The following is a 20,082-nucleotide window of genomic DNA, read 5'->3' on the forward strand; positions in this document are numbered from 1 at the left end:
GACATTGGCCTCAAAACATTATATATTAACTTAATTTTCGGCTCTGCTTCGTTGACCTAAAAATGTAACCGATGTTGGTACTTAATAGTAACTCTAGAGCTGTATGATAAAAATATGTAAATGCTTTACAGTATGGAGGTTTATGAATGTCGTTAAGGTAACAGCCTCAACTTAATACATGAGAACTGTCCTAATTAATTTTTATGCAGTGAGAAAATAAACATCATTTGCAACTTTACAATAAACAGTTGTTAAGTGGTTATTATAAAGTGTTACCAAATACTCAGTGTATTGCTCATAGATGGCTTATAGATATCTAACTCATATCAACCGGCCTTATCGTTTTGGTATTTTGCTGCTTGGATTTTTGGCAGGTGTGTTGTTGCTCTAACATTTGCCGTCATTGCAGCTGGAGGGAAAATAGCTGCCCTGATTCTTAGGAGCTACCAGTCTGATAACAATCAGGATGCTAAGACAGATTGTCATCCTAGATAATTTTTTTTCTTTTGTGTGTATTCTTAAATGCGGTTTTTATTGCCATAGGTGACAACACGAGGGGAAGCCCACCTGGAGCTCAACGCTTTCAGGAGAAAACACGACTGCGCTCTGGTGATATCAGGGGACTCGCTTGAGGTAAATGCTGAGTGCATCTGTGTTTCTTACCTTCCTCCCACTAACTTCTATCTCCTTATGAAACTCTGACATCTTTTCTGTGTGATGCATGATAAAACTCGTTGCCACTGAAGCATCTCTGGAAGTGGTATCTGTGGTCAGAGTCACTTTCTAAACTGCAATAGGAGCTTAACTGTAAGTTAAGTTAAGGTATTAAAGATCCACAGTTGAGATCAGTTATATGCGGCGCTCACTCGTCCATTCTTGTGGGTTTCTTGCAGGTTTGTCTGAAATACTATGAGTATGAGTTCATGGAGCTTGCGTGTCAGTGTCCCGCTGTGGTTTGCTGCCGATGCACCCCCACTCAGAAGGCCCAGATAGTTCGGCTGCTGCAAGAGCGCACAGGCAAACTCACCTGCGCTGTAGGTGAGTAGAAAATAGAAACCGTCCAACAGCTTTTTTTACAGGGGCATTCAGTCTGTACAGTTTTATTTTTTACTGCGGGTTTTTTAACATTCAACAGCTTCTTTACCTTCTCTTCTGCTCCAAATATATTCATCTGTTTCCACCACAAACCTCACCAGCCCTCCCAGAATAACCACTAATTAAAGTCCACAAATAAACAGAGCTGATTTTAATGTACTCAAATACTAATAATTACAACTGCTGATTCCAAAAGATTTGATGTGTAAAGCATGAATTAAAACAGAATGCAATTATTAGCAAATATTAAGCTTGATGCATTTCCAGAAGTGATTTGTCTTTCATAATTCTTGTTGCTACATTACTGCGGCCACACAATGGGGTACCTTCAGTTGTCTGACTTAGTTTGAGGCCATGTCAGGCTTCATTAAACTCATGTAGTTCCACAGTTATAATTCAGGAAACATTCATTAAGTTATATTAAACTCCGTTATTAGATTTTGCAGGTGTGTTTCACAGTGGTATTCATAACATAAACTTTCTTACAACCTCCATTCCAAAAATGTCGGGAGTGCAGCAGTAAAAATAAGGAAAACAACAGTGGAAAACATATTTTGCGCATCAACTATTCAATCTATTGTAATTTAACGACTATTCACATATATATGGGGAACTATCCTTTGAATGAGCAATTGCTTGAAATGTGTTGCTGGCATCATGGTTTTCTGAGTGGGCCACAGGATAAGCAAATAATCACATTCTGTTTTCTTCCTTGGAACTGGTGTTGTACTATGTATCACTTCATGATGATGACGACACATAAAAACTGATAATATTATTGATAATGTTGCTTACTGAATTGAACATCAATCAATCAGTATATTTTAATATGTGCCTTTTTTGTGTGTAATTGGATATTTTTTTCTAATTGATATAGTTTTTCTCATGTTCACCCACCCCTTTATCTCATCCTTTATTTTTTGTAAATTCCAAACAGATATGTCATTTTCCTTTCTTTGGCTGTAGTCCTGATCTCTTTATCAGGCCAAATTTAGGGAGTGCCTCACACACTAACAGTTTGTGTTCGTGAATCACTGATGTGAATCCTGACACCTCCATGGCTTTTGTTTTCTCTTAGGGGATGGAGGAAACGATGTCAGCATGATCCAGGAAGCCGACTGTGGCGTGGGAGTGGAGGGAAAAGTAAGACTCTCTCCATCTCATCGCCTCACATTGACGTGCCGCTCTCACAGATTTTCGCTTTGTGTTTCCTGTCAAGATCTCTCTTGCGTTCAGAGACGTGCACACACAGATGATTCCTCTTCATGAGGATCTATTGTCTGAGTAGAGGAAACAAAGATGACAGGATGCTTTTTTTTTTTTTCTTTTTTTTTTTCAAGCAGAAGTCTCTAATCAGTCACCTCTCTGTAAAATCCCTGTCACGATGGACAGTTTGCTCAGATAAGGACCTGAAACATGTGTCAGCAATGATACTACTTGCAGAAAGTTGTAGACTTTTTGGGAAATTAACTTTTTCCCTTTCTTGATAAGAGTTAGCGGAGAGGATCACTGCCACTCTTAGCTTAGCATAAAGACTGGAAGCAAGGGGAACAAAATCTGCCTACTCTAATTAACGATTAATATCCTGTTTATGTAATCCGTTTTAACAACTGTAGTGTCAAAACAACAAGTTTTGCTTTTACCAGAGGTTGTGTATGGAAATGACTCATGGATGGGAGCAGGATCTTGCTGAATTCTCTGCTGGTGGTTTTACAACAAGACTCAAGAAAATACTCATGTGCAAGAAACAGAGACAGAATGTCACGCAGTTAGGTTTCAGTTATTGGAGCTGAAATGATGACGTGATTAATTGATGATTTGATCAACAGAATATTTGAAAATAATATATATTATATAATATATATAATGATGTTAGTTTAGCAAAAATGCAAAACATTCGCTGGTTCTCAAATGTGAATATTTTTTATTTTTCTTTATCTTCTGTGACAGTAAACTGAATTTTGGGGGGTGAGGGTTGATGATAAAACATTTTTTTTATTTGTATTTGATTTTACAGGATTAACAATTAATGGAGTTACTTAATAATGAATACAATTATAGGAACTATGTAAATGAATTCAATATTTAAATCATTTGTTTGTGGAAGTATTGTTAAAATCACTGAAGTGATTTACCAAACAATAAGTTTATGGAGGAAACTTAGAGAGTCGTGACTTTTATTAATGTCATTTTAGCAGGGCGTCCACCTTCAGTCTGATCTTTCTTTTTCCAAATAACAAAGCTGTATGTCTGTCACCGTACGATCAGTTCATAATAAGCACCCGAAGGACTGTTTTTATAGGTCAGCAAAGACGTCTTGTAACTTGTCCTCACTGCCCTCTGTTCTGCGTGTTTGACAGGAAGGAAAGCAGGCCTCGCTGGCCGCCGACTTCTCAGTGACTCAGTTTAAACATTTAGGCCGTCTCCTCATGGTCCACGGTCGGAACAGCTACAAACGGTCTGCAGCCCTCAGCCAGTTTGTCATCCACAGGAGCCTGTGCATCAGCGCCATGCAGGTAGAGTACAACACAAACATGCTGCCATTTAGGTTTGTATTCATCGGTCATGTTGAAATTGTACCTTTGAATTAAAAGTGGTTAACACTTTCAGCAAAACTCTGAGCACAAAATTCCTATACTTAGGGTTAGGTTTCCTTTGCATAGTGTGTAATATGAAATCACATATTGAATTAATCTGCACATCACAACAGTTATTACACTTTAAAATGATTTCCCTTTATAACAACATGAAATAATAAATGATATAATCAAATGATGCTGTCAAGCAGTATCAACACTGAACAGTCATTTCCACAAGTTTATCCAAAAAGCTCTGAGAAAAATGTTAAATGACAGAGTGACTTTTTAAATTATTTAATACACGAGGCTATTTTACTGTAAATATAGTTGATAATATTTACAGACTGAGAGTTTGACTCGAGTAAATCCTACATTCATAAAAGACATTCATTCATGATGACTGAGATTTTTCTTTACTGCATCAATTTACATTTTGTCTTTTGTGCCAAACAGAACAAGTGCTTTTAAACAAAGTGTCAAACATTCAATATTTCTCTTCTTGACAAGTTTCAGTTCTTCTAAAATACATTGAACTTATCTTCTACGACTCTACACTTCTGTAACAGTCACTCAGTGTTGTTGTAACTGGGACATTTTGAAAGTAATCAAAGGAAGGAAATAGCATTTTTCCTTTTTTTTCTCCTTTCCTTTCCACTGCTGCCATACATTTGACATGAAAGTAATTAGAAATGCTGCCTGCAGTGCTGCTTACCTGACTGCAGACATGCATTGATGCAGTGATCCGAACAGTACGTTGAGTAATAAACATTAAAATTTGTACTAGCAAGAGGTTGCTGTGCACTGAAGACTGAGCATGTGATCTAGTGTTTTGCTCTTGGCATGTGAGGAAAGCATTTTTTTGTTTAAAGGCAGGAATTCAGCGGTCAGCCCGTTTGACTCTTTGCCGCAAGAGTTTGCCAAAGCTATCATGAAAGACAGTAAATTATCAGGAAAAGAATTGATCTCTTGACATTAAAGTTGAGGCAGGGAGTTCTGGGTCATGTTTATGCACAACACCTAAAAATCTAAATGTGAGGAGGAAATGATTGGGGCGGAGCGAGGAGAAGTTTCAGGGGTGGTCATGGAAGGGTGGGGTGCTCAGTGACTCAGAGGAGTCAGACCGTGGTGCCCTTCTGAGGCCCCCCCCCCCGGGTCCTGTTCCCATGCCCCAGTCCAAGCTTAGCCCCCGCTGTGGAGGGACAGCCCATGACTCACTGCATCATGGATTTTGGGGTTTTAGGGAGGCCCTCCTCCACATGTCTCACATTAACACCAACCACAACCGCAGCTGTGACCCGTCTGGTTTGGGGCCGCCTGGCTAGTAGGTGGACTAGCTGACAGCTCAATATTGGCATCATCCATATGATGAAGACACGTGCTGGAATTAGCAAAGCAGTAGCGCTGCGGTAGAGTAAGGATTGTTGTGGTGTTGCATTTTATGTGTGGGATTTAGCTCAGTGATGACTGGCCTTTTGATCTGTGATCCACTGTGCCAAGTTTATGTTAAGGCTTTCATTTTCTTTTATTTCTGTGACAAAAAAAAATGGATTGCAACTCGGATTTGGACAATATAGTTAATGTTTTTACCTTTTTACCTGATCAACTTCATAGATTTTTTTTGTAAGTATGTGCTTACTCTGAATTTGATGCCAGCAGTTTGAAACATTTGAAACAGGTTAACAGGTTCATAGGTGACAGGGGATGGTATCATAATTGGGTATGATAGGAGCATCCTCAGTCATTCACAAGCAAGGAACACATGATTGTATAAAGGATATCGCTACATCAGCTGGGAACACTTGTAAAACTGTTGTCAGGAAACTCTGTTTGTTTGCACTGATTGTATTCTGTTCTCATTTACGTTTTACACAGCGTCACAACTTTTTGGGAATCAGGGTTGTACTTACGTGGCATTTGCAAATTGTTGCCCCCTGATTTCAACCATCAGCATCAAGAAGGCCATTAGGAAGAACTATTTTTCTCTCTGTTTCCCTAGGCGGTCTTCTCCTCCGTTTTCTTCTTTGCCTCGGTCCCACTCTACCAAGGATTCCTGACAATTGGGTGAGATACAAAGTCTGACTGGCGATGACTTATCAAGAGAGCATTTGGCTGCCTTGTCTCCCTGGCATTTCCTCTGTGTTAAAGCACTGTTGAAATGCGAGAAGGGGGAAAATGTGAAAGTATTGACTTACTCGACTGATGAATTTCACTGCTAAATCTAACAAAGAAATGTGTGAAACTTCTTGTGCATTTGCCATTTTATCGAGAACATACTGTATTCTCCACACTGAGGTCACATGGGTTTGTGTCTTGCAGCTACTCGACTGTGTACACCATGTTCCCCGTCTTCTCCCTGGTGCTGGACAAAGATGTTAAGTCAGAGGTCGCCATGTTGTACCCAGAATTGTACAAAGATCTCTTGAAGGTATTAAATTGAATGTTAACACACCGACTGTTACAGTGCAGCCAAACATAATACACGGAAACATGTATGAAAAGTGGTAAATATGAAGTTTTCTTTCCACAGGGTCGACCGCTGTCTTTCAAGACATTTCTAATATGGGTCTTGATAAGTATCTATCAAGGTAAGGAAGAATTTGTACACTTTGTTGATAATAATCAGAGTCACAAACTGCTCCAGGAGAGATATACTCCAGTGCAAACATACAGGATGAAAGAGTCTCCACTCATAAAGTCAGCAATCACGTTGTAGCATTCAAACAGTATGTTAGATAAACATATTTGTCTAGTTGTTTGCAGATGTTCAAGAGATGAGATCAGACACCAAGGCCCAATCCCAATACACCCCTTGCCCCAATCACTTAACCCTAACCCGCCGTTTTGCTCATCCACGCCTTGAGAGTGTCCCAGTTCTTGTTGGGAAGAGGGGTAGGGCAGTTTTAGGGCTGCATTGCCCTCCTAACCAAGGTTCTTCACACCTCAGGTCAGGGGTTATACAATCACTAGGAGTTTGCGCTTGTCTCAGGAAGCTAACTAGCAAGCTAGCTAACTTTACGTTGTTACTGATTTATGCATGACAGTCTCACATTTGACCTATTTCAGTGTTGCATGCACCCCCTTTTGATAGCATTTGAAGCCCAACATTGAAGCCCAGCAGCAAGTTTTCTAGACTTGGTACCACTCGTGTAATATCAGTGCAGATGAAAACTGCATGTCGGAGATGTCTGGTCACGTCTGTTAACATGAGCACAATCATCGTCTGCTGATGACGCTGGAGGGGTTTTGAAGGGTTGTCCCATTTCATACCAGGACATGTCAACCGCTAGCCCTTGTAAGTTTGTTCTGAGCAGCAGTCATAACAAGGAGTACGGGTGAAAAAAAAACACTGATGAGCAAAGATAAATAAATGCATCTTCTCTCCTTTGTGACACATAACGCTATAACAGCCCACACACTTTCCTCTAAACTTGTGGAGGAGTGTATTTGTATTGACTTTGTTTGTCAAAAAGCCTGAGGTTACTCCCCAACATGGATCATTTGCAGTGAAAAGGTGTTTACAGGGGCGTCACAAGCTACGCCCCGAAACTTGTATCTATTTTTGTTGAAACGCGAGCGAGCGTACTTTTGTATGACTGATCATAAGCTGCTGTATAATTATGTGCACTGAGGGCCTGGTTTCCAAACCACCACTCTGTTTGTTAATATCAATTTACTCATAGTTTATTCTGCAGTACCTTTATTTAGTATTTCAGTAGTTAACGGTGATCAAGTAATTATGATTTCCAGTATCAAGTGGTGTTAAAAGATATCAAGTTAATGAAAGAAATCATCTGAGGGGATTAGGACCCTGGGAGGGGATCTTGTTCGTTTGAAGAAAATTATTATTATTATTTTTTTTTTTAAGTGATTCACGTTCAGTATGAGGCCCGTAAAACCAACAAAAGGCAGTGAAAGTTTCTCAGAGATGTCACAATCAATTAAATTAATCAGAAGATTACATTGTTAGTTGTTGAAATGGAGGGTGAAAAGACATTTCATGCCCTCCAATCAGTCGGTTAAAAATAGATAAAACCAAACCTTTTAATATTTTTTCATTGCCTCCAGTCATTTGATAAAACACATTCAACATTGATTGGTCTTACTCCGCACTGCGTTTAGTTGTTCAGTTTCTTACCTGCTCTTGTCACAATTACTGATTTATCTATTCCCCAATTTTTCTTCCATTACTTTCCATTATCCTCATATTTAAGTGATAATATAATGACGACATCCACATATGTCCAGAGTCAGCTACCTAGATGCTGCTAACTGCAGGGCCTCCATATTTCTGATCCTTTCACTCGCTCTAACAGCTCTTCATCAAACCCAAGATTGACTGTACTCTGGGTAAATGTTGTGCGGGTCTCACTCTGGAGTTATTCCCTCTTTTCACTCCACAGGGAGCATCATCATGTACGGCGCGCTGCTGCTCTTCGAGTCGGAGTTCGTCCATATTGTCGCCATTTCCTTCACCTCGCTCATCCTGACCGAGCTGCTCATGGTGGCCCTGACCATTCAGACGTGGCACTGGCTCATGATTGTCGGTGAACTCCTGAGCCTGGCCTGCTACGTCGCCTCTCTCGTCTTCCTGCATGAGTTCATAGGTGAGTGAGCACAAAAACATATGTACATAAACTCCTATCTCGCCAGCGCAGAAGGCGACGCTCAGCCCGCAGCGACGTATTTCATCGAGACAAGAAAACAAAAAACGCTGTCTGCATTAATTTCACCGCAGCCTGATTGATGTTATTGTGCTTTTGTTGACCTTGAAATAGTACGTCAGCATTCAGCAGAAGAGGAGACCTGCTTGTTCTTATTATGCCTCTGGTGTACAATAAGCCGTGTTATGCTGGATATTAGGAAGGCTAAAGGTGAGTGCATTGACAAGTTGTCCTGGTGTGGACGAGGCTCAGGGCACGCCGTAGTATCAAAGAGGAAATGCCAACAGTCCTGTCGGTTTCCTGTCCACTACCAAGGTTCATGTGTTTTATAGTAGAGGTGTGTCAGTAGAAAAAAACCCCAACAACAAAACTAGATTCATCGCAAATACAAGTTTGAAACAAAACAGCTTTTACAGCAGAGGAAGGGTGTGTTGTTGTTGGTCTTTATATGTCTCTCTGAAAGTCTGCATGTTTTCCAAGAAAATAGATGTCCAACATTTATTTACTTGAGCTTGCTAAAAAATAAGCCAATTTTAGTTGCGCCATATTAAGACCCGTGACATATACAATACACTGACCGAGAGCTTTCCAAGCCTTTATTTTCAGCTTTATGTGGGGCGTGGAGCTCCATTTTCAGCCTACAATCTCGACCGCTGAGCATCATGACTGGCGTGCGGTCAGGGGAACCTTTTTTGGACACTTTTGCTCCCTCTTGAAGTCGGACTGGAATAGATTTTAAAGCCTATTCTTCTGTTGCATGTGCAGTTTACACACTTAATTGGACACTTTCCAAGGGAATTTGTTTGAAACGTCACAAGTTCATGTTTTTTTTTCTTGTTTCTAGAAGGACAGATATGTTTCCAACCCCAGAACTTCCCTGTGAATCATCACAATTTACGTTTTACATTTTTTTCAGAATCAAAATAACAGTGACGGCTGTTTGTGCACTCCAAAGCAAAGAGGAGCTGCTAAAAGCTAATTCAGCATAACACAGTTCAAAATTGCAGGCTATTTTTCAAATTCAGAAACAAATCCCACAGCAGTGTTGGTTAGTAGTGGACTGTGTGCATGTCTGCCTGCCCCATCACACCTGAATCAGATGATCAGCTCGTCATGAAGCTCTGCTGAGGCCTGATAACAACCCTCCAGGACCAGATTCATAAAACACTGAACTAGTAGTTTAAGGGGTGTTACGCATTGTCACTCCCCACATCGCTTCACTTTCTCATGAATATTAGTGGATTTAGTTCATTTTTGTTTGACGATCTTTACCAGGACTGCTTTTGGAACTGCTTTTTCCACGTAGCCAACCAAATTAGACTTCTACCTACTTTACTGTAGTTAAACTTCTTACAGTGTGGAGTAATTGGTAGCTTGCATAGCATTACCCACAGCTAACTCCATATAAACATTATACCTAAATTTAAATCTTCCAAAGCCCCAAATTATGGGAACTGTAGTACAGTCCAACTATTACTTCATTTTTGGAGCAGATGCCGAATATCCAACATCCAATTGTAAAAAAATCTACTTTTGACATATCAGCAGATTTGCATACACAGTGATCCCTCAGATGTGTTTATCATGCGGTTATTAGCGTTGTATGCAGGTCAGAATGCAGATACGTCATGAATGCAGGATATTTTACAGTTTTACAATAAGCTTTGTCACGATCTTAATAATTATAAATGACTCCAACCATCTTTTTGGCATCTTTTCATCTCAGAATTTTTTTTTTTTTTTTTATATATCAGCACAATCAGAAAACATACACACCAACATTTTATACACCTATGTGGCCAATATCAACCAACGAAATCAGTTTACTGATGTATTGATTGGGTTCTGAACTGTCTCAGTTTGTGTGAGGGTTTCCTCGCAGTGTCAGACTTTTAAGACCCAAATGAGATTTAAAAAAACAAGAAAGTATGTATGTACTGTATTTATGTTTATTTAACAAAAATGAGTTGAGTTGCAGTTATGATAAAACTGTCCAACGTTTTACATTTGCCGCACAGAATAATAAAGTGATTCCTAATAATGTATGTCTGTTTCCTCAAAACTCTTTCTGATATTTGACTCTTCCCTGCCAGACGTTTACTTCATCACCACGGTGTCGTTCCTGTGGAAGGTGACGGCCATCACGCTGGTGAGCTGTCTGCCACTTTACATCCTCAAGTACCTGCGAAGACGCTTCAGCCCGCCCAACTACTCCAAGCTGACCTCTTAAAGACTGAGACGAGCCCGTGGCCTCATTTAAAACAGAAGGGTGTCCCTGTCTTCATCCAGCAGACCCTGCGCTTCGACCAGAGAATCAAACACCGGATTCATCCCCTTTAATTTGTTTCTGAAAAGTTCTGCTTGGAAATGTGAAAAGACGGACGGTTATGTCAGGGACAGAGTGTTTACTGAGAGGGAGAGCTGGTGTGATGAAGCAGCGTCACTTGCTACACGTGTTTGATGCAAAGACTATCTGATGATTTCTCTCTGCAGAGGCTGAGTTAGTTTAACAGACTCATTTATTGTCAGCTGTCCTCTCAGAATTATGAACTTAGAAATGTCCTGAACAGAAATGTCATAAATTAAGTTGAAAATCAGTTCAGTAAATTGTTGATGTCCAATTTCTTTAAAAGGAAAGTAGCTGGAAAGGTTTTGTTGTCTCGTTCACGGTGGAAACTTAATTTTTTCCTAATTTTCCAGTTCCATCTTAAAGTAAAACCGTTTCTATTGTTAGACACTAAAATTGACGTAGCATTCTCACTCAGGACTTGATTCACACTCTCCTTAAACAGCGATCTCTAAATGGAGTCAGAGAATAACGTGGTAAAAGAAAAAAAAAAAAAAAAGTAGTTTACTGGCTAGACTTTGCATAAAACACACGTCTGCAAGTTTGTGTATTTGTTTATGCGTCACCGGGATGCTACAGCCCGACACGGCGGAGGTGGTGTGGTTGTTTATTTTAGCATGACCCGTGGTGTCTGATGTTAAATCTGTCTTTGTCTCTTTGTGTGGACCCTGAGTTGTTAGTGTTGGTGGAGCGCGGTCCAAACGGCCACAAAGGAGTGTTGGTTATTTGCAGCCGAAAACCTCCCGCCGGGCATCCCGACTGTGTCTGCGAGGGAATGTTGCAGCCTTCTAATGTGGCTGCTCGGCAGGCCAGCGCCGGCCACGCTTCAGCATTGCATGATGACTCACTGTAACAGTGACCTAAAGCCATAACTGAAAATACCCCGGTGACCGGCGTCCAGCTGCCCCCTTTCATGCCGTCTAACCCAGGGCCCCCTCACTGCTCACTCCTACTAACCTCCACAGTTCAGCTGTGAACGGAAAAAAAAAAAAAAAGGGATCAAATCACCTCTCCTCAGTCACATACAATGTGAATATTGTCAATAAGTATTACTACTGCACATTGAGAGAAACAGCTGATAGGACACTACACTGCTCATGTTTCACTTCATTAGTGGTGTGATGGTGGAGTTACTGTAAATATTTATCAGCTAACAGAGTAACGTGGCCTCGCTGTCAGTTATTTCCAAATTCTTCTGTTTATTTGGGGGAAATAATTTTTCTCTGGTGACTTGATGAATCTTGTTGTGTCAAAAGAGTGTCCAGGGTGCCATAAAACTAATCATTTCACTAAAATGTCCAACTAAAAATGTTAATCCCCACTGAATTTACGAGCTGTTTGCACAGAGTTTTTTGTTTTGTACGACTGATTATTATATTTTTATGTTATAATTACAAAACATGATGCTAAAAGTGATTTGGTTGCTTGTAAATAACCTGTTTGTTCCTTTTTTTATTATTATTATTTATTAACATTTAATTTAATGGTGTTGATTGCACTCAGATGAGCAGAACAAAAAAAAGGGAGGATTGTGTTGATGTCAATGTTGTGCTGATGATTAATAATAAATCTCATGTTTTCTTTTATTGTGCAGTTTGCTGTTTCTTTCATGTGACGATTTCAAGAGTCTTCACGTCCACCCAGCTAAAACGATAAGACTGGTTATTGTCAACAGACGTGTTTTTATGTCCCAGAATAATCCATTTTCGTACCTTGTTGGGACATGAGATTGAAAAGTGAACCTAAAGAAAAGTAACAGGTTCAAGAAAACATACCTCACCAACATTTACTCTTCTGATTGAACAGAGCAAGAAAACAGGTTTTTGTGAATGAAACCCAACTGTAATACTTTCCCAGGGTATCCCTCGTATATGGCAGCTGACTTTGGACAGAAACATCCTCGGCGTGTATGTAAAAACAATCATGGGTATGGTGGTATTTGTGTTCCCCTTCAGTCTGAAGGTTTCTCCTGATGAGGTGTGCGAGTTGCAGTGGACGCAGACTGGAGGAGGCCGGGTGTTTGGCTCCGTCTCACCAGAGGAGGGAGTCCCTGATGTCTTGAGACTCTTCTGTGTTTTCACTCTCCCTCACTCACGTCTCACATCTCTCAGAGAATCCACAGCCTCAGACTCTGACATTAAACATGATCAGGAGTCCAAAAAAAAAAAAAAAAGAAAACTTGTATAACAGAAAGAAATGCATAAAGATCACTCCAAGAAAAACGTGTCATCATTTTTCTTTTGAAAACGTTCACACTTTGTTTAAAGATTGTGGAAGGAACTTTCTTAATCGCCCATGGATGTTACAAGTTATAAAACTGTTGAAGCTTACATGACGTCTCAGCCATGAGATGGTTTAAGTTGGACGAGAATCGCTCGTAAAAACCCTTTTCCTTTTTTTTTTTTAAATCATGCAGTCAAGCACCTCAGTACTGCATGTTCGAATTAAAACTGCTGCGTATGTCCAACTCTTTCTTCTTGTTCCACTGCCCAAATGCGTAAGTTATACCATTAAAAGAACCCATTTAACCTAATCAGTCCCATGAAAAGTGAAATTCCACTCCAGAGTCAACAGAGCTGCCTGCTAACCTCAACATTCGAGGTCTTTCCTCCTCTCCTGGAGCCAGCGATGGAGGCCAAGCTGGTCTGCTGCCAAATCCACAATCCAATCAAGAGGCAAAAGCAAATTCTGAAAAATTTGCTTTGCGTTTTTTTTTTTTTTTTTCACAACGTTTGGATTATCGGGCTTTAAAGAGAGGTAGCTTACAGTTGTTACGCAACGTATCCAGGCTAATTATCACATGGTCGGTGCATTTTATCTTTGGCACTTCAAGACAGGAATTTGTTTCCAGCTTGGAAACATCTGACACGCTGCTCCCAATGGAACAGAGCAGGAGAGAGCGAGAGACACAGAGAGACACAGAGAGAGTGAGAGAGAGAGAGAGCAAGACTATCATGAATGTGCTGCAGAATATCCCACAAACTGTCACAGGGTCCCGACTGGAGCGGTTAATACAAATGATAGCATGGAACCATGTGGAATCCATATACAACCTCCAGGCCGAGGCGACCACATCAGTGAGGTCGCCGGGCCTTTCGCCAGTTTCCTGGAGAGAACGCTGCACAGTTTGGGCTCGAGGTCAGCTGTGCGTCTGCTCTCGCCTCTGACTGGTTCAAAGGTCTCCACGAAACCATCTCTCGTTTGCATTATGGGCCACATCCAAGTTGTCCGGCCCAGAAAACCACCTGATGGCCGACGTGGAGCAATAGCAGCTAATGAACGGCCGAGTGCAGATGAATTGTTTACTACACACTGTTATTGCTCCATGTAAACACTGGATCTTGGCATTGACAGGCCCCCTCCTTGCAGAAACATCTCAAGGCATGAACACACACACACACACACACACACACACCCTCCTCTGGCACTATTTATAGCCGTGTGGGCCTGGAATGCTTTGATTTGTCTTAGCACCCACGTCTGTTAAAGGAGGGCCGCAGATGTGTGTTCCCCTGCCTCTCCCCTGTGATCTCTAATGAAGCCGGTTAATGCCTCGCTAAACAGCCGAACAACAGAAACACCCACTTTAAACCTGGATTAAATACATATCTTTTAAACCGGTGCAACGAGCCGTCCACTGTGACTGTCGAGGCTGAAACGTGCCTCCGTGTTGATCTTGAATCGAGTCTCACTGGGAGGAGCGAGTTTCTCTCTCAGCTGAAACCCTGAAACACGTTTCTCCCGCCTTGTTTTGACGACCAAATATTGACCCTTTGTGCATCCATATTGTGCTGATAAAACACACACAGAGATGTTGAAGTTATGAAATACTGTAGGATGGAACTGGAAACCTGGACAAGACAGAGAATAGCGACAGGGGGGTTGGAGGGGGGGGTGATATTATTTAACAGGATTTCATTTTTTTTTTTTTTCGAAAGGGGAAAAATCCATGAGCTGCTCCGCCACTTTTCCACTGCACTTAAGACACTCGAATTCTCTCTACAAACATTCGAGTATCGATCAGAGGCCTGTTACATAAGGAGGCGGCCTCAGCCAGCCTGGATGTATGTATGTAGTTTCCATGTTGATGGAACGTTTTAGCTCATTTGGACAATGCGGAAAAAGAAGGAGAATGTTTTCCAGGGATCTCAAGTTGTGGCAGGAAGGAAATGAGATTCCTTATTGCACAATGACATGCCAGCACTGCCCAGACTGAAAAATCCTGTCAGTCGTGGTCTCAGCAGCTGCCGCGCTGCTCGTCTCACAGCGACTAATAAATATGAAATACCAGCTAATTTCATTAGGATGCTTTATCGTTAAGGGATAATCCACACAAATTCCTGGATTGTACAAAAGAAATCATGAGTAGCAGCAGAGGACTTTCACTCTGACAAACAACACCCCTGAGAGCCTGAGCGGATCACACTCCATCATGTTATGAATCGTCACCAGGTGCTTGATTTTTTGTGGTTTTCCTTTAACATAAATCAAAACATTTCCGCTAAGAACCGATGCAGAATTCAGGGGGAAAAAAGTATTTAAAAATCTGCTGGCAAAGGACCCTCGCTTAGTATGTGTCCCTTTCTCCCAATGTTGACACGCCCTTGAAGGCTCATTTAACCACTCAAACCGATCAGTGGTTTGGTTGCGAAAGGCTGCCAAACTGTCCAATGTGCACCCTGCTGATCGCCCAGTGCATGCTGGGATATGCTCCAGCCCCCTACGGCTCTGATTCCAATCAGCGGTATTGAAGATGGATGAACCGTTTGACCCAATTATTGCAAAATTCTGCATTAAAAAGTCCTTTATGATGTATTTTTGTTGAGTTGTGTTCTTATATTTTCACAAATCTTTCAGGCAAAGTTCAAACCACAGAAATCCACCAGAGAAGTTCACTCAAGGTCACGGTCAGAAAGCTGCCGAACGAGACAAAACTTCACATGAATAAAACTTTAAAACATGTTGTTTAATGGTGATTTTGACCCCGGGATCATTTGTGTTCATTCACGGTACTCACAGTGTTTATTCATTAGCTGTTAGCTTTTAAACCCAGGTCAGCTCTCACTGAATCACTCACCACTCTCTGTTCTTTTTCCCTCTCTTCTCTCTGTAACGTCACGTTCATTATGTAAAGTACATTTCCTCTCCAGCTACAGTCGGCAGTCAGCATATCAGAACATGAAAACACCCGAGAGCAATGGTCACCTCCGAGGATCGCTGCTGCAGTCAGGTTGATCGACGGGAGTGAAGATGAACTCGCTTTCAGATCCAAAAAGTTTAAGAGAAAGAAAGTGAGCTCGGTGAACAGCTGCGGGTGTTTATTCCTCCAGAAGTTCTGGCTCTGTACCCGACTCTCTGAGCAGCAGCAGCAGAGGCCACGACCCTCCCTGCTCGGCACATTCAGCACTTTTAAAACATTTTAATCAAATCGAATCTAAAGGAGAGAAGTGCAGTGAACCTGGCGTTTAAGAGAGCGGTTTTAAAAGACCCGAATGGAGGCAAAAGTCCATGCCTCCCTTTGCCCCCTGAATTTCCTTGGAAAGATTTCCATGAGACACGTTACAGTGCACTATTTCCATATCAGAGTTCCACTGCTTGGATTTAAAAGCTCAATCACACATGTTACACTTGGAAAAACTCGAACAGGGCACAGCTCTTACCCAGACAGCTCTACCCTCGAATGAGCTGTTTTAACAGTGATGGAAAATACTGCATGAACCTGGAAAATGTGGGCTCTCTGAGAAAGAAAAAAAAAAAAAAGAAAAAGAAAGAAACGAGGGAGGGAGAGTGAGACGGAAGTGCAAACTCGGCCGTCTGGACACGGGCGGTTTTCCTTTCTTAAGCGTGTGCCGTATTCATTTACTCATTCATAATTTGAGTTGCATAAGAGTTCCGTAACAGTGGAGGAATTTACATCTGGTAGACGAGGCTGCTGGATGGTTACCCCCCCCCCCACACACACACACACAAAAATGAAAGGCTGCGGTTTACAGAGTCATCGCAGTCACCTTGTTCACCCAGCAGTCTCGTACAGGCTCCTTCCCTCAGACTAATCCACGTCTGAATCCAAAACAGATCCTCTGATTACCCTCTGATTAAGTACACACATTTTCCTATGAATGGCCTCGGGTCCGACACGACGGATGGAAGCACGGGATCAGTCACCGAGGACACGTACGTTCAGAGATGTTTCACTCGTGGCCAGTGGTTCAGGATCGACCCGCTGCAGGGGGGGGATGACCTGGGGAGAAAAAAATGGAGTGAATCTACGGCCTTTTACACCAAACCCCCCCAGTCACTGGAATACAATGTCGGAAGTGTTTATTTCTGCAAACCAGAGATGTTGAAACTTCGCATTTCTTTATGTCGCAGCTTTCATTTTTCTTTGTTTTCTGCGGTGACAACACTGAGGCTCACGATCTGGTTTGGTGTAGGCGCACAACACACTTGGGGAAAATATCATGTTTTTGTCTTAAAATACAACAAACATGGCCGGAGATGTCTCGAGGTCTCCAGCGGTTCCACGCCTCCAGATGTTGAGAAACAGTCATGAGCTGCGGTCACTAGCTTTGGCAGCATCCACCACCTTCCACCCCTCCACTGAACAAAACCTTCACCTAGCTCGCAAACAAAGAGCGCCAGACGAAAGCTTTCTCTATCATTAATGAGTGAGAATTTGTGGGGAGGAGGCGTAAACTTCTCCGGGCCTCTGAAGGGAGGGCGTACCGAGAACTACCGCCGAGACAAAATAAACATTGGTTATTTGAATGGTGTGTGTTCTGCCAAATCCACCGTGTCAGGAGCGCAGGAAGCCAGTCAGAGTCGGGGGGGACTCAGTCTAAATAATGACGTCATACTGAATGATGGCCGGCATTCATGCTTTTAGTATTAATCTTAATAACCGGATGATTTGCGGCCTAAAAGTATTAACAGCTATTTTGAACAAGAACACACTGTGTGCACCAGCAGCCAGAGGAAGCGCACCAGGAACACAGAGTGTGTTGTGTGAAAGGATGTTTCGCTTAATCTTTCAATCGCGCAGCAAGTTTTAGAAACCATGTTTATTTTATAATCAAGAGTTGTAAGCAAATGATACTGTCTAAAAAAAAAAAAAATTAAAAAAGGCGTCCAGAAGTGTCTTTCTGAGAGTTCGATCAACAGATACAACTCAGAACAAGGTTCAGTGTCGAGCGCTGCAGAGATGATGTGTCTCATTTTAATGTGATCCACTCCACATGGCTAAAGCTTGTGAAGCTGAAGTCAGAGCGGTTTGTAGCTGCAGTCGTCCTGTAGAGACGAACCAGCCAGCAGATTGTGTTTAATGTCCGTGACAACTTCTGCAGTCTCGTGTAGCCACTTGTTAGCAACCGCCGTTGGACGCTTAAGCGTTTTATAACTCAATTGCGGGACGTTTAATGATGTATTTTTACGTCGTAGAACAAAACCCTGTAAATATCTTAAGCCTGTTGTAACCACAGACCTTATTTCAGGTATTTAACTGAAAAACCACTGTAGAAAACTCAGACTTTGAGACCCTGAAGGCCACACGTAGGAACTGATCTCTGGTATGTGGGACTCATTTCGAAGCGTTTATGGTGCCCCCTGTTGTTTCGGAGCCACCTTTGAATCCGGGCCATTTCTTATAAACAGCATCTTTAAGAGTGATCAGGAAATGGGCCTGTTCTGTTTCAATGCCCTATATATTTATACACATAAATATATATATTGGACTCTATGCTCTGCTCTTTAAACACAGCTGTGCTCTGAAAGCACCGTGGCAGGCGTCAGCTCCCGGCACTGAAGCCGTGATGTACGGTTGAACTTGGCTTCTGGTTCTGGGTGGTTTATTAAACATCTTCCTCTCCTGGGCCATGTGTGCAGTTGCTTTCTGCTCCAGCTACCTGTCTCTCTCTCTCTCTCTCTCTCTGACTTAAGCACACTCATCCTGGATGAACTCGAGCCGTGTTGCTCTCCACCGCCTCGGTTTTATTGCTCGGGATTGTGAAACAGTGGCAGTTTACCGAAGGCAGCGATGTGTAAACTTTGGCCTGCTCGGACGAGGCACATAAAGATCAGTTGATCCGACTCCTTCAAGCCTTCAAACCACACCAGGCGTGTTTATGTTGCCGGGATGATTTACGGCGTTCAAACTAAACTCATTATCTGTTTGGAAATTACAAGGAAAAAAAAACCCCTCAACAGATGAGAGCTATTAATACGCCTGACAGCACATGAAGCGAGACATGACTCAGACATGTATGAAGGGGTAGTTTGCCAACACTGGAGTGACGCTGTTGTGGGAATAAAAGGTAACACGAGACAGGTTACTGCAAAAAAAAAAAAAAAAAGAGTATCATCCCCAGTGTTACACAAGAGAAAACTGTGTGATTTATTTAAAGGAGTCTGGAGCTGAGGAGCTGCAGTGACCTCACACCAGCACCGGCAGATAAATGAAACTCGGTGTGGAAACGAAAAAGTGAGTCTGAGTTCTTCTGGTGTCCGACAGGAAACACACTGGCACACGAAAGGCTCGAACAGATGGATCCAAAATATTGGAAGTCTTTTTTTCCCCCTCTTGGATGCTGCCTTATGTAACTTTCATTGCAATGGAGAAAACTGTCCTCGTGACTGCCGGGGTCACTCTATGTAGTTGTCTTGTTCGGACGTCTTCTTTTTTTTATATTTATAAAAATAAAGGAGATGCAGCAGATTTCCATTAGGAAATGGAAATGCATAGTAGCTTCTTCCTTCAATGGGAACAATGGGATTCTCTATGTTCCCCCCAAAAAATGCCAAACCCGAGGCCACTTTACAATATTTTAGAGCTGTAATCACTCATAAACTTGGAACATACAGTAAACCGAGCAGCCAGACAGAACAGTCCAGTAAACTGTGTTAAGTAAATTTCATGTAGTGTATCCTGTAATCAAACTCCAGAGTTATTTCTCTGCCCCCCTCCTCTCTCTCTCTCTCTGCCTCTCTCTGCCTCTCTCTGCCTCTGCCACAGCGTCCTACAGTAATTTCTTCATCCCCACAATGAAGTTCTTGTGCGCTACTGTCTGAGAGAAGCCGCAGAAATGCCTTGGCGCAGCAGCCGGAGACGTCATGGATTCCTGAGTGTGGGGCTTTGCAGGAAAGCCCTGAGTCTCCGACATGGACCCGCTCCAGGTTTCCATGGCAAAGGCGCACAAACAGGAGGAAACACTGAGGGAATCCCGTTATTTTACAGCATTGGACCATTATAAACACCCAGAGCGGGGAAGGAAGCCGCTCTTGATACTCAAGTAATCCTTATAGAGCTCTAGGAAGGGGGACTTCATACCAGACCCGCTGCTGAAGCTGGTGCGGCTGCATGTGTTTTTGACAAGAAAGAGGAGTTTGCGCGCAGCTGCCGTGTCGC

At 42.1% G+C, this 20,082-nt stretch overlaps 1 protein-coding gene across 1 annotated transcript in view; it reads left to right on the forward strand.

Moving 5' to 3' along the window:
• The window catches only part of LOC119023145 (probable phospholipid-transporting ATPase IIA), a 34,424-nt gene extending 22,149 nt beyond the window's left edge, over nucleotides 1–12,275 (forward strand). Inside the window, exons 20-28 of the mRNA XM_037104840.1 lie at nucleotides 544–633; nucleotides 894–1,038; nucleotides 2,174–2,238; nucleotides 3,456–3,611; nucleotides 5,671–5,735; nucleotides 5,991–6,099; nucleotides 6,202–6,259; nucleotides 8,075–8,278; nucleotides 10,429–12,275. Coding sequence (XP_036960735.1) covers nucleotides 544–633; nucleotides 894–1,038; nucleotides 2,174–2,238; nucleotides 3,456–3,611; nucleotides 5,671–5,735; nucleotides 5,991–6,099; nucleotides 6,202–6,259; nucleotides 8,075–8,278; nucleotides 10,429–10,565 — 1,029 coding nt within the window. The 3' untranslated portion in view covers nucleotides 10,566–12,275. The remainder of the gene's footprint in view (nucleotides 1–543; nucleotides 634–893; nucleotides 1,039–2,173; nucleotides 2,239–3,455; nucleotides 3,612–5,670; nucleotides 5,736–5,990; nucleotides 6,100–6,201; nucleotides 6,260–8,074; nucleotides 8,279–10,428) is intronic.
• Nucleotides 12,276–20,082: the final 7,807 nt, after the last annotated feature.

This window comes from Acanthopagrus latus, chromosome 7 (genome assembly GCF_904848185.1).
Source record: "Acanthopagrus latus isolate v.2019 chromosome 7, fAcaLat1.1, whole genome shotgun sequence".
Classification (NCBI taxonomy): domain Eukaryota; kingdom Metazoa; phylum Chordata; class Actinopteri; order Spariformes; family Sparidae; genus Acanthopagrus; species Acanthopagrus latus.